Source organism: Tympanuchus pallidicinctus, unplaced genomic scaffold, assembly GCF_026119805.1.
Source record: "Tympanuchus pallidicinctus isolate F22 unplaced genomic scaffold, pur_lepc_1.0 scaffold4, whole genome shotgun sequence".
Classification (NCBI taxonomy): domain Eukaryota; kingdom Metazoa; phylum Chordata; class Aves; order Galliformes; family Phasianidae; genus Tympanuchus; species Tympanuchus pallidicinctus.
In genome coordinates, this window is record NW_026294758.1 from 17,501,329 (window position 1) to 17,515,457 (window position 14,129).

A 14,129-nucleotide genomic window follows, 5' to 3' on the forward strand; every position below is an offset into this window, starting at 1 on the left:
TTGTAACAAGCAACAGATTTTAAGCTAACCTCCTTCATTCAAGATGCCAATAAGAGTCACACAGAGGCAGTAGTTGCTCATCATAATTTCTCCTAAAGGCATTCTGAGCAGATCATAGACCACTTTACAGGAAAAAGATTGGTGCAGTGATGTGCAATTACATATTTCCCAACTGAAGCCCTGCAGGTACATGAAGTTGAAACACCGATTTTCTTCATTCCTTTCTGCATATCAGTTCTGATTACGAACAATAAAATTATTTAACTAGTTAGTAGTCTTTTTTGTTGTTGTTGAGACAGCTGTTTGTGACAACTAGGTATCACCACGTTGAATAACTGTCATCTGGGATTTACTGAGTCAACAATAAGCAGACACAGCACCACACAGACTTCCACCAGTTAAGACCAGACCTAAATCAATTGCCAAAAGTCACTCAACTTGTTCCTTTCTTATCAGCTCAGGACATCAAACTTTATGTTCAAGCAGAAGTCACATGTTTATTTACTTATCGCTAAGGAAAGCCATTTTCACATCATTAGTTACATTAAGGCCTGTTTAATCACCAGTACGGACATCTGTCAGTGACTTGGCAGCTTTATATATGCTGTGTAGAATACATATATCACAGTTGTCTCTCATGCAAGATCTATAGAAAATGTCTAAAAAAACTGCTGTAAGTCTTTAACAAATAAAATTAAATAAGAAAGGGCTGGTCTCTATCTCCAGGAGATCTCAGTCATTATTGATGAACAACAATATAATGCTTCTGCTTAATCCTGAAATTACATGAAAATAAATTCAAATTGAATATGTCTACATTTAACTAAATAAATTGTTTTAATGATATATTCACTTGCTCCCTACAGTTTCTTTCAGAGAATCATTAGAATTACAGTTTAAAAACCGGCTTGCAACTTCAAAATGCAGGTGAAATGCCACACAGTTAAATTCTAAAAAGAACTATACAGATCACCTTTTCTAACTACATCCTTCACATGCATGAGGTAAAAAGGAAAATCAGTAGATTTAATTTAATCCTATTTAATTAGATTGATGATTTCTGGGAGAAAAATCACCGTCTTGCATTTTCATGTCACACTTACTGTAAGAAGAAGAGTTAACATGACATCTTTTTTTTGAGTTTCATATAGGTGTCTTGAACTTGACACACAATATTTTATTAAGCAAATACCATAAAAACTGTATTTTCATTATTTATCTCATCCTTAATTAATTATTTTCTTCCTACCTCATTCCTTCAGAGACATTTGCTTGCAAAAAGAGATATTTCTCAACAGTTAATACCAACTATCTTTATGTAAAAATTATGCTGATCTCATGCTTCTAGTTAGACGGCTGACAACCAGTATAATACATTTTGTAAAAAATCAGGCATAGTAAACTTAACCTCACACCTCATAAAAAGCTTTGTAGTCATCCCAGTGGTGGCTCTCAGCATCCTGCAAAATGCTTGTAGCACAAACTCTGACACAGTAGTTCGTAACTTGAAACTGAAGAACGTTGATGAATTCCTGATATTGTTGGATAGGCACTAAGAAAAGAGGTCTGTTCAGAAAGAATGAACAAAGAAGCAAAGATTGAAAGGCCATGCAGAAGGTAGCAATCCCCAGTGCTGCAAACGCTCTTGATTATTAGGAATCAATCATTCATTTCCTCTTAGTCCTGGAATCTGAACCCAATATTCACTTTTGAAAAAAATCTGGTCTTTTCACAACTTCTTTAAGTACATCTAGCCCTCTGCAAATTCTCATTTAATAGAGTAACTTGGAAAAATATTACTTCAGACTTTTCTGAAATAGAAGTGAAGTTGTCATTCAGTTACTCAGAGATTCTGTGTCGAAGTATAATTGCATCAGCATTAATTATGATGAAGAAAACATTAACAAAGTCTAATGATTACTTTTGGTAGTTTGGAGGCAAAATTTTTCATAATACATGGAAGTAGAATCAGTGAGCAATGTTTTGGCCCAAACTTCCAATTCATAAAAACAGACTTCATGCATCAGAGGGAAAGTAGCTCAACAGTTTATATAACCCCTTAAAAATTACACTTGTCCCTGTAAATTTTCTCAAATTTTCTCAAAAGTTCAGTTGTTTCCCCCCAAGAGGCCTAGTTTCTACCTTTATATTACGTATGGCTAAAACACATGGGACAATAAAAACATTCCCAGTATCTTAAGACAAAAAAATCCAAAAAGATCACATAAGATAATTATAGTACAGTCCATGTCAAATAGTGTCTTTGACTTCAAACTACTGCTTCCTTTCCTTCCTATATTTTATTTTGCATGCAATGACAAACTAAATTCTAAAAGTAGATTGGATGTATTTTTACACATTTCTGAAAAAGCTGATATAGGGAAAAAATTCAGGAATGTACATTTATAATGTCTTCTCAGATTGCTATGTGCCAAACTTGATATTATGAAAATGCAGCTGTTGAAGAGGTAGAAAAAAGAAATTAAGGCCTTATTCAATTATTTATATGATAGCAGAGTACATTTAGTTCAAGGAAGTTACTTAAACTTAACAAATAAAAATTATTGAGCTAGGAATAAAATGTAGATCTTACCCATAAATAATTTGTTTTGAAATGGCTGCTTTAGATTATTGTTAGCTTTGATTCAGGTCTTTTCATAAACAGTACATATAGTGCTCATGAAAAAATGTGATGCAATTCGGAAAACTGTCATCATATTGTGTCATCAAAATGAAATTAAGTTTTATATTATTTTTATTCAAATTAAACAGTTACATGTAAAAGAGACTTACTTTTTGCTGCTTTCTCTCATTAAATTGCTATACATTGTAAAATGTTGACAGACATATATTGCTGTGGAAAGAGCAGCATATAAGTTTTGCAGGGGAGCCTTGGAGGGAACGTCTTCACTTCTTTCCTCTAGTCTTGCCAGGACAGCTGTCGCTACTTTGCTGCAAGCCTCTACAAAATTTGCTCTAATTTCCTCAAGAGAATCATCTCTGCATGCCAGAGCCAGTGGAAGCAGTGTGTCAAGTTCTCCCATGATGTCAGAACAAAACTGGGAGAAATAAACGTGGCATCAAGTTATTCGTATTCTGACAGCATTGTTTAATTTATACACACTTGGGTCAGATTCTTGAACAATGAAATTGGCATAAAGCATAAATCCATCAAATGGGCTTTACAAACATTTCATTTTGTTTTACAGTAGAGAAACATTTATCTATAGTAAATGAATTATTACTACATTCCTTCTTGCTTTAAAGCGATGCAATATTTATTGAGAAAAAAATTAAAACCATTTTATGCTAGTAATGTCTTCACTTTGCTTATGACTTCATTCTATGTACATTCAAAACAGAAGGTTAATTCCTTGTAAACTAAGATAATTTTCTAAACTAAATCGTTTCAGAAAATACACATTTTTTAATACTAAACTTGAAAGAAAACATCTGTTACTAAGTTTATATACTGCTCTGCTTAATACTATTTTCTTTATTTTCTCAAATCTTACGTGTTACTTTAGGCAAACAATCAGCACCATCTAAATTTGTAGAGCAGTTGACAAACTTAGTAAGTTCAAACAAACGTTCAAGAAACTAATTCACTACCCTAAGTAATGAATTTGCATCAAATCAAAGAACTCTAATTTGGCCTTATTTTTAGTTATGCTGATTTGTTAAATGGGAAGTCTAAAAATCTAAATACAGGAAATCCCTTCATAGTTATGCTTTACAGCATTAAGCATTTTCCTATGAACCACGTGGTAACAGTGTAGGTACTAATCAGAATGTTTTAGAACTTTCTGGATGAGAAAAAAAAATGCCAGCAGAGTTTAAAAGTTAATACTTTCAAGTACAGACTATGGGCTATTTTATAAAGCTTTGTTCAGCCTCAGATTATAATGCTTCTCACTTTCTTCTTAATTCCACTTATATAAGATTTAAAATATTAATGGTACTGCAAGTATTCGAAGTATACTTCGAAGTATTGATGGCAAACAGCCATTCTGTCTCCCCTCAAACTTCAGATCTTTTGATACCTGCCTTAGCAATTCGTTTTGGTTGCTCCTCTTGTTGGAATGCTTTGCAGGACTCCCTTATTTGCTGGTTGTTTACAAGACTCATTGCATAGCCAGCAGCTGAAGACTGTTCTTGCAGCTCATGTTGAAGAATTTTAGTTGAAAAATCCTGAATTGCTATTGTTATACAGTGAGCCACTGAAGAAGACAGGTCCTTAAATGCATTTCTCCAACCAAAATTCAGTAAAATAGGCTGAAATAATATATATGTTTATTAAATAAATCCAAATTCAATGCTGAATGTTATTATTCTTACTATCTGAAACTTGCATGAATATTCGTAACTGAATTACTTTGAAGAACACTATAATGTTTTGAATTCCATTTGAGTAACTTGAAATATAGCTCACTAGCCTTGAAACTATATTAAAGCAGCATACACAAAATGAACATGCATAACAATATTGCATTTGCCATCAAGGTTTTAAGAAAATGAATTTATAAAAAGCCTTGATTAAACACTAATGCTTTTTCATAATCCATTACTTATCATCTTTAATACACACTTAACAAAGCCAAATTTATTTATAACCATTTTCAGTAGTTTAACAAGTATTCCAGTAGTGCATTTCTTGTGGTAGTTCTGTATTTTTCTTGCAACAACCAAATTCTTGTAACAACCAGAATCTGCAAACCTTGAATATTAATGATAATGCAGCAATAGAAGGTGGTTTTAAGCCACACTGGATTTAACTTCCTTAGAGCTGGATGTAGCACAGATTAAAATGTTTAAACACAGATCTCTTGTTTTTAGCAAAAACAGTACATTACAATGGTTTGTATCAGTTCTTTGCTTTCCATAAACAGAGGGGTCTGAAATTATCTGAAGTGTTTCAGTTGCACAGAAGAAGACATCATAGGACATAGTTACTTTCCATCAATCTTGCTTTGCATGGCTTGTATAACATACAAACACCAGAAGTGTCCCACTGAGAACTGCACCACTGCATGAGAAATATTTTAATGGTGTAAGATAGACCATCAATACTCCTACTATGAGGGCACAGTAGGTGAAAGGAAGTATTCCTGACAACGAGTTATCATACTTAATTAAGAACAATAAAAAAGTCTACAACATAGAATCCTTTCAGCTTTACTCCAATTTAGAAATTGCATCTTCCTTCCATGCCTCTACCCCAGTCCAGTCATCGGCTCCAGAGAGGAAAGAGACAGCTACCCACACAACTGTTTTGGCAATTACTCTTATTTTTTCGCTCTATGACTTTTTTTTTTTTTTACTTTTTCTTTTTTTACTTTTTTTCATCATCCTGGGTCAAGTAAAACCCAATCTTCAGAAAACGTTCTTTGTAACCTATAAAATACAGGAATATCAGCACACATCCTTATTCAAAGCACATTTCAGAAAATTGTTCCAGCAGTAAAAATGAGCTGTAAGGAAATTAAATTCTACCTCTGCATAGTATCAGACTTGTTAGAACACTCGGGTCCCATAACATCATCTAAAATTTGTTTAGTAGTAAATGACTACTAAAATTTAATCTTGTACATATACTACAAAGCACAGTAGTCTGTTGACATCAAAGATGCTGAACATCATGTGAGTAGATGTCTCTACAGACAGTATTATTATCAAATGCTTCAAACTTATTAGAATTTTAAAATGTATTCCGTATTTGACAATATAATATTTAATAAAAGCTATCATGTTTTAACACTTTTTTACAGGTTGATTATGAAGTACTTATGATGTTAAATCCATTCCATTATTAAATCTAAAAAACACCAAGCAATTGTTCATGAATGCTCTAAGATTTTAGCCCACCTTAGTGGAGAGTTTGCACTTAGAATTAATTACAGTATATGAAACTATGGCAATAGGTGTTTATAATGAATATGGTGTCAGACCACATTGGAGACACAGACAAAAGAAAATCCCCTACAAAGTGGAAAGCTCTTTTCATACTCACCTCTTTTACCTGAAGTAACTGTTCAGGAAGCACACTGGCTTCATCTACTCTAGTTTCTCCCATTAAAAGCTCCCCACTAGCTTTTTTCAGAACTCCTGCACAGTATGATAAAGGGGATCAAAGTTAAAATTAATTCTGCAGAAAAGTCAGCAGCCTACAACACCTTCTGATATATCAATATGAAGCATAAAAAAACTCTGAACAAGATGTGGAATACTAATGTTATGATAAAGTCAAATTCAGGTTATACACAGCTCCTTTTATATAATATAGTGAAATCCATATTCCATTCCATTCATATTTTACAAAAAAGCACATAAAATGAATAAAATATAGTTTCTTTTGTCATTAATTCATTTTTATACCAATTGTACAGTCATCTATTCATAGGAAGAACAGATAATGTTAGAGAAGTTGTGCAGAAATTAATTTCTATTATTTGTTCAATAAATAAAATGAATTGCTCACTAATGTGTTTTTATAGTTTTCAGTTATTTCAAAAAGCTAATAAGGTAAGAATAAAAAGACAGTTAATTAATACTGTTATTATAAGCAAAATAATGGCTACAGTAAAAAGAACAGGTCAAGTTCCTTGAGGAACAATGGAAAAAAGCTCACTCAGAAATCCTGAAGTAATAGACTTATTGCCTGATTTGACAGAGATGAATAGATGTCACTTTCATAAGTGAATCAAAATGAATATGATAATAAAACTAAATAATCTTGTGTTTTTAGAGTTCATCTTAGAATAAAGCTGTCAAACAACGCAAGTGTAAACATTTTAACTTAAATATAACCACTGGTAGATTAAGCCCAAGAATTTTCAAACAACTAGGTGTTGTCGAACATTACCAAGTACTCTTTGTTACACATAAACTTAAAGGTCTTCATTCATCTGATGCTACTGGTGGTACACTCAGCTGGGGTTTAAAGATCTCCATTTCTATGAAAAATCCAGTATTTATATGTACTTACCTCAAGTGGCTTTTACTTTTCCCCTAAACAATTCATGCTCTGGAGAATGAACATGCTTTTCATATTCTTATATGGCATTTTAAAGTTGGGTGGTTTTCTAATGTTTGTTTGTTTGTTTGATTGTTTGTTTCCTTTTTTACTTTTCCCATATTCATTTAAATTTTAAAAAAGATTGTAAAAAAAAAAAGATGTGAAGTCTGGAAATCTAACTGCTAGAATACAAAACTAGAAGAGACTGACTAGATAATGTATTTCCCCAGTCATTCAAAGCATGGTGTTACAGACAGCATCATAAACATGGTGCTTTTTCCAAAGTTTTAATACACCTTATGATGAAGTTTCCTACAATTTTCTTCAGATGTTACTTAGAACAAAAAAATACAAATGACTGGATATTTTTACTCTTATTTATTCTGTATTTTATATATATAAATGCTTGAAATAGATTTATGTACATATTTAATAGATATAGCTTCTGATTCTAACAGTAAGAGCAATTCCAATATCTATATATCTCAAACACATATAAAACATCTCAAACACATATAAAATATTTTGTCTTCTTCCCAAAGAAGCTCCAGGACCAGTCACTTTCTCTGCTGTTTTTTGCTTTTTCCAAACCTTATCCAGTTAATGTTGGCCTTCATCTTGTTCAATTCATGAGCTGAGATGGGATTCCTTCACACTGATCATGGCACGCCAGCTGCACCCTCTCAAAAGTATAGGCACTTCAAGTGCTACGCAGACTTTCCCTCAAAAACTGTTTCCACAGAGATAGACATAAAAATACTCTCCTGCAGTCCTATTATTATTTCTCTTGTGACTATCTTGCACTAAACTCTCCTGGGAAATAAAAATGTAGCTTTGTTCAAGAGGCTGGTAAAGTTCCTGCAGTGAAGCTACTCACCCCAAATTTAATTTATCTTTGCAGAAAGGAACACATGTAACTGGAAGGAGGTAGGATGCCTTCCTTGCGAGCTATCAATTTCTACAAAAATTCTTTCACTCCTCACTCAGATTTCAAACTTCAAATTCCATTTGTGTGGAAAGACACAAATCCTTATCGCATGAATGTTTAGAGGAGAGAATTTGTAAAAAGAACATTTAAAAATGAGAATGTTATGAAAGAAATAAAAGATGGAGAAGGAATAATCAGTTAATACTTCCTTCCAAGATTATATTCTACAACTCTGTTATCGTTATAGAAGATTGTATCAATCTATTTAATGTACTTTATTGGTTTTCTAATTCCATTCTTGTAAGTGTTATGACAGTGAGACCTCTTGCATTGTTAATATTATTTTTTCTCCCCTATACAAAGTTCTATTAAATATTCTACTGAATTTTAAAGCCTCCTATTTGCTTCATAACATTTAGACTCAGAAGAGGAAGTCACTATGACAGCTCTAACATCAACAAGGAGAAGCTAAGCATCAAGGAAACCATAGAGGACTGCTCATAAGGTATAAGGCAACTGTGACACCAAAGCACCTCACTGGATTCAGCAGGCTCAGGCAGATGTTTCTGAAGCTACTGGAAATATGTCTTGCAGAAATGGGTAATACCATCCCATCACAGATATAAATATATAGAAGAAATAAAACATATTTTATATCCAGTAGATTAAAAAGCTTACTGCATTTTTTTTTTTTTTTTTTTTTTTTTTTTTGGGTGTGTGTATGTATGTGTGTGATATTAAGCAAATGCTAATAAAACAATTACTGAAAATGAGCACTGGAAATCAAACTACTTCCTACTGCAAACTCTATCTTCACTTGAGATTTATCTGCTGAAAATTATATATTTCTTAAAGAAGATATTGAACATTTTTTGCAAGATCAAAGCAAAAATCTTTATAACTTCAGCATCTTTGAAAAAGGATGTCTCCCACAAATTTGATTCTGAACTCCTCTTATTAAACTTTCCAGAAAGCAATATAGAAAAAAAAATTCTTCTGCTGCTGTGAAGGAAAGACCTTTGCAAATCTTCTTGGTCCCCTGAGGCAAAGCTCGTAAACCTAAGGGCTTGACAACTTTGCCCACACTGTTTTCAAAGAGCTCCATTGGAAAAAGCTTTTCTTGGTACTCATTATCTGATCTGTCCAAAGTTCACCTTTCTCGATGGAATGAAAAAAAGTGAGACACAGATGAAAGTACGTTAGAAGTTTTTGATTTTTTAAAAGTCTCAACAAGAAGCTTCTGAAAAGCCAGAGGGAAGAGAAAACTATCTTAAAGATGGGAAGAGAATGCATCTTGGCATTGATCCTAAACCAAGATCTCCTGTTTAACCCTTGACTGCCACTTAACGTTCCAGGCTGCTTCAAAGAGAACAGCTCCTGTGATGCCTTATGTACTAGGTATCTCAGAACATCTCAGAGAATCCATCTGACTGTAAAGAGAGAAGCAGACTGTCTCATCAGATGATGAGATACCTGCAGAAGAGATGGCTAAACGTCTTTTCAAGAAAAATAAAAAGTGGTTACATCTTTCATTAACTGAAATCTACGGGGAAGAAAGTATATGGATATGTAAGACTGAGAAGAACTCCAACACTTTTTCTCAGTAAGAGTGTTAATCTTGTCCAGAAGACGTGTTAAAGTTCAAGGACAAATTCACTGAGAACTTCTCATTATTTTCTCATTTCATTTGATTTGAGAGAAAAATTGAACTCTATGCTGGTAGCAAATAAAATGGGTATTTATATTAACTTCTTTTAAAATTTTCTTTAGATGCAAATATAATTTGAAATCAAACACAAAACGTAGGTCTGGCAAGGAAAAGTCAAAAACTAAAATCTGGACGGATTAGATGGAGAACACTGAGAAGTTAGAGTGGAAAATGAAATGTATAGATTTTTTTTTCCATCTACGGAAAACAAATGGAAAAAATGAGTATTCTGAATATATTCCAGAAGATGACAGATGTAGAACTCTCCAACTGAACACAGAGAGCTATCTATATCACCTAAAAAAATCTCTCTACATCCATCTCCCTACAGAGTTCACTCTGGTTCACTATTTCCTTTGGTGCTATTGTCTGCCATGGGGTTACCATCAGAGAACACTGGTAGGCAGTACTTCCCTCTAACATCTATTTTCAACCGCCTAAATTGGTCTTCATAGGATTCCATTGTGCACACTGCAAAGAAACTTGTCTTGTTGCCAGCTAGAACTGTGAACTACATGTCTTTCTTTTCTTCACTGTTCTTTTTTTGGTTCACAAGCAACCTCCTACCAAAAGCAGAATCCGCAGAAGAGACTACATCCAAGCGATAATGCAATGAAAAAGTATGAAGAGAAGCCCAGGTGGCCACCTTGCAAATTTCCAATGTGGAAGCCTTCGACCTCTCCGCCCAAGAAGCAGCTATAGTCCTAGTGTAATGAGCTTTACAAACCCTGGGAGCCTCTTTACCCTTAACTACATACGCCTCCCTAATACAATCCCTTAACCATCTAGCTAAGGAACTCTTAGAAGCCATTTGACCCCTCTTAAGACCCCCTAAGAGTACAAACAATCTGTCAGAAGATATGAAATCTTTGATTCTTCTGTGATAAACCCTAAGTGTTCTTCTTACATCCAATTTATGCAGCCATTGCTCTTTGTCATCGCTGGGTTTAGGGAAAAATGAGGGCCAAGAAACCGTCTGATTTAGATAAAACTCAGACGCCATCTTTGGGAATGGAAAAAAATTAAAAAGATGAACTGTCCAAACACCCACTTTGTTTCTGATGGAACTTTACACATGTTCTGTGTGTCAAGACTGAAGTGCTATGGGATATGCTGAACAAAAATCAACTAAAACTGCCATTGAAAGAACTATATACACAAATGCAACATTTGACATAAGCACGTGATAAAAAAAAAAAAAAAAAAAAAAAAAAAGTTGCATTTCTGCATGAGTTACAAACATGAAAAGGCTCTCCTCAATCCTAAAAGTAAGCAAAAAGAAAATGAAGCAAGTACAATGTTTCAATCTTGATGCTGCATGGCAAACCTTCTCATACCTTGCATATTACCCTACCTTTTATGAATTGGCTAACTTCTCTTAATTTACTAGCAGGACTACTTTCAGAGTGCTAATGTTTCCAAAACACTTTCACTGCAGTAACTGCAGGTGAGTACGCATGTGCCCAACCTAGCTTTAAACCAGTGAGAGCTAGTTGCTTAACCGTCTAGCAAGAACCACACACAGCTCCACCTGGGCTAATTTACTCTGCTTCTTATGCTGGCTCCGCAGCCTGTGTTGCTCTGTAAACCAGACACTCATACCTGAGTTAATTGAAAGCTACTTTGGACAGAACTACATGATATATTTTGTTCAATTAAATAAGACTTTCATTAGTAAGCATCCTGAATAAGTATAGAAGATGACCATTACATTTTCAGTTCACGTACTATGATGTGTTCTGCACAAAGTAAAGCAAGGATTCCAATTAATTATTCTTATTGATACTCAGTCTCCATCAATTTAAAAAAAAATAATCCATCTTGCTACAGAACAGAACCTGAAATTACTGGGTGTTGCTTGGCCTCTGACTCTGCCTTGCTGGTCTGTTCAACTTCCGCAACAACTGGGAACATACTTCTCATTTTCCCACATCAAATCAGCTTTTACTTCATCACCAAAGCCAAGATTTCTGACAACATGAAGTGAAAATAACACCAATAAACCCTCTAGTCAAGACATATTTATTTTTCTGATTATTTTTTTCAGATATTCGTCAGAAATTGAACAAAGTTTGGTGTATAAAACTTTTTGGTAAGTAAAGGAACGCTGAAAACAAAGATATGTCTGATGACTTAATGAGCATCATCTGTAAAAGACCTATTTTCACCTATGTTTCAGGGTAAGTATAATTTTACATTTTCTGTAGAACACGATTTTTACCTAGAAGACTACTACCTGTAAATTGACCTAAAGTAATATTCCCCTTTCAGATTTGATAGAGATGCTATTTAGGGACTAGCTTACTGTAGACATGATTACTGCAAAAGAATGTTTCTCAAAAAAGATGTCTGAACACACTTCTGATGAATAGTTCTGAACATAAGACTTGAAGAAATGCTTCAGAATAAAATCCTTACTACAAATTCTGGAAACTAAGATACTTTTTTGTTAACATTGCAGTGATTGTGTTCTCTGAATTACTGGAGATCACATCTTAGATTCTCAATAGTTAAGCAAATGAAATCAATTCCCAATTTTAGAGTTTCTTTTTTTTTTCTTTTTCTTTTTCTTTCTTTCTTTCTTTTTTTTTTTTTTTTTTTTTTTTTAAGGTCTTTCACATAAAACAAATAAAAAGAACACCTAAAATCATCTTTACTGAATGTACAGTCTATCTTACAAATTAACCCCATGAGAAGCTTACTATGACACATTTCTGTAGGATTAAGGCCATAAAACCTAAAACGCAGTGTATAATAACTTACCATTTCTTAAGAACTGATAAAACTGAGAAATTAAAGGAGGCAGAAATATATTAAAACCAAAAGTAAAAATGGAATTTGAATGCAAACTTTGAGCCTTTATGTACTTTCCAAAAATACATAGGTTAACCTGCATTTCTGCACCTGAGTTCAGATGAAGAACCTGCCAACAAAACATGTGTTTCTGAACTCTTGTTGTTTCATGTTGTGCTTTTTTGTTTGTTTGCTTGTTTGCATCAATTTAGTATTCTGAGAATGTACTTCCAAAACACCTTGCTTCTCAGCCTGTAGCTTGACTACAGAAACATTAAACATTTACTCCATCTGTCCTTTCCCCCTGAGCAGCCTGGCCTCATTTCTGATCTGATCTTTTCCTACAATATACTCAAAGCTCTTGAAACCACTTATTCTCTGGTGACCTGCAATCTCTCAGCTGGTAGAAGTGCGAAATAGAATATTTTGGGGTATGCTGTGATATGGAAAGTGTTAATCACCTTAATTTTCATGATTTCACATTGTCCTCATCTGACATGAATGCAATCTTACGAAAAACAGAATCTAAAGCAAATACAAAATGTAGGTTTGACTGTGAAAATTTTACATTCTGTTGTAGAGCCTAGTTCTATAAAAACAGCCACTGAAGCAAGTGGGATAAGCACGACACTAATAAGCAGGACTCATATTAAAATATTTGTATCATTTAAGAACAATAGAAGTGTTGCATAAGTCTGTTTTTCCTCTTGAAAAAGGCAGCTTTGAAAGGCAGGTTCAAAAATAGGTACAAAGAATTCATATATTGCTTTGTGCTATACGACATGTAGTTATTTACAAGAAGTTCAATCTAAGTCAGTGTTTGATTGTTCTTCATCAATAACTACTGCATATCACATCTTTACAATCATCAGTTCTTTTCTACAAATCACTGTGCTAAGAGGTAAATTTGCTTATTTCAAAAAGATTTGCAGTGGATATGGTAATACTCTTATATAATATGATGGCATAAATTAGGTAAGTAATTTTGAAAATCATACCAAATTGTTCTTTTGCACCGAGTACAATCAATAAACAAGGAAAAGCATTCATTACCTTGAACATTCTTATTCTTCTCAGTAAACAAAGGCATCAACAGAATTTCTGCACAGAGTTCTTCAATTTTTTCTTCCATGAATAGAAAGAGTTTGATGAGTTGAGAAAGACATTTAAGTTGATACAATGTTAAACAAAAGTTCCTTCCTTTTTTGTGGTATTCTTGCGAGGCTGTTAAAGCAAAATTATAGAGTAAGTTTTACTTTTCCTTAAAATGTGGTACTGGAAAATTGAAAATGTAGAAAAGCATAGTATATCAAGTAACTTCATTTTTTGCTATGTCATAATGTATCCTTTTCTCATTATAAAACACTGTCACATTAGCTCTTCCTAAGTCTTTTGCATTTGTCATCTCTGTGGGAAAGTATAAATGAATGCTAGGTTTTGTTATTCATTAACTAGGATTTTTTCTAAGGAACTACTCAGAAACCTTCTCACCTGCATTTTACAGAAAAACCACTGTTTGCAAAAACTGATTGAACACTACGAAAAAAAAATCCACATCATTACTATATTTCAATGGCTTGGGACATCACATCCCTACACTGTCACTTTGCAAGTCATCCTGTCTGTTTAACAATCTGCTAGCATAATACTATTGATGAATATGACATTTGAGTGAAAAGAAACAT

General features: G+C 33.5%; 1 protein-coding gene across 3 annotated transcripts in view; it reads right to left on the minus strand.

The window, feature by feature from the left end:
• The window catches only part of KIAA0825 (KIAA0825 ortholog), a 227,043-nt gene that overhangs the window by 145,112 nt on the left and 67,802 nt on the right, over positions 1 to 14,129 (minus strand). For all 3 annotated transcript variants that reach the window (XM_052700574.1, XM_052700576.1, XM_052700575.1), the window contains 5 exons: positions 13,498 to 13,668; positions 6,011 to 6,105; positions 4,048 to 4,275; positions 2,794 to 3,059; positions 1,416 to 1,566 (listed from right to left, as the gene is read on the minus strand). In XM_052700574.1, the coding sequence (XP_052556534.1) occupies positions 1,416 to 1,566; positions 2,794 to 3,059; positions 4,048 to 4,275; positions 6,011 to 6,105; positions 13,498 to 13,668 (911 nt within the window). The remainder of the gene's footprint in view (positions 1 to 1,415; positions 1,567 to 2,793; positions 3,060 to 4,047; positions 4,276 to 6,010; positions 6,106 to 13,497; positions 13,669 to 14,129) is intronic.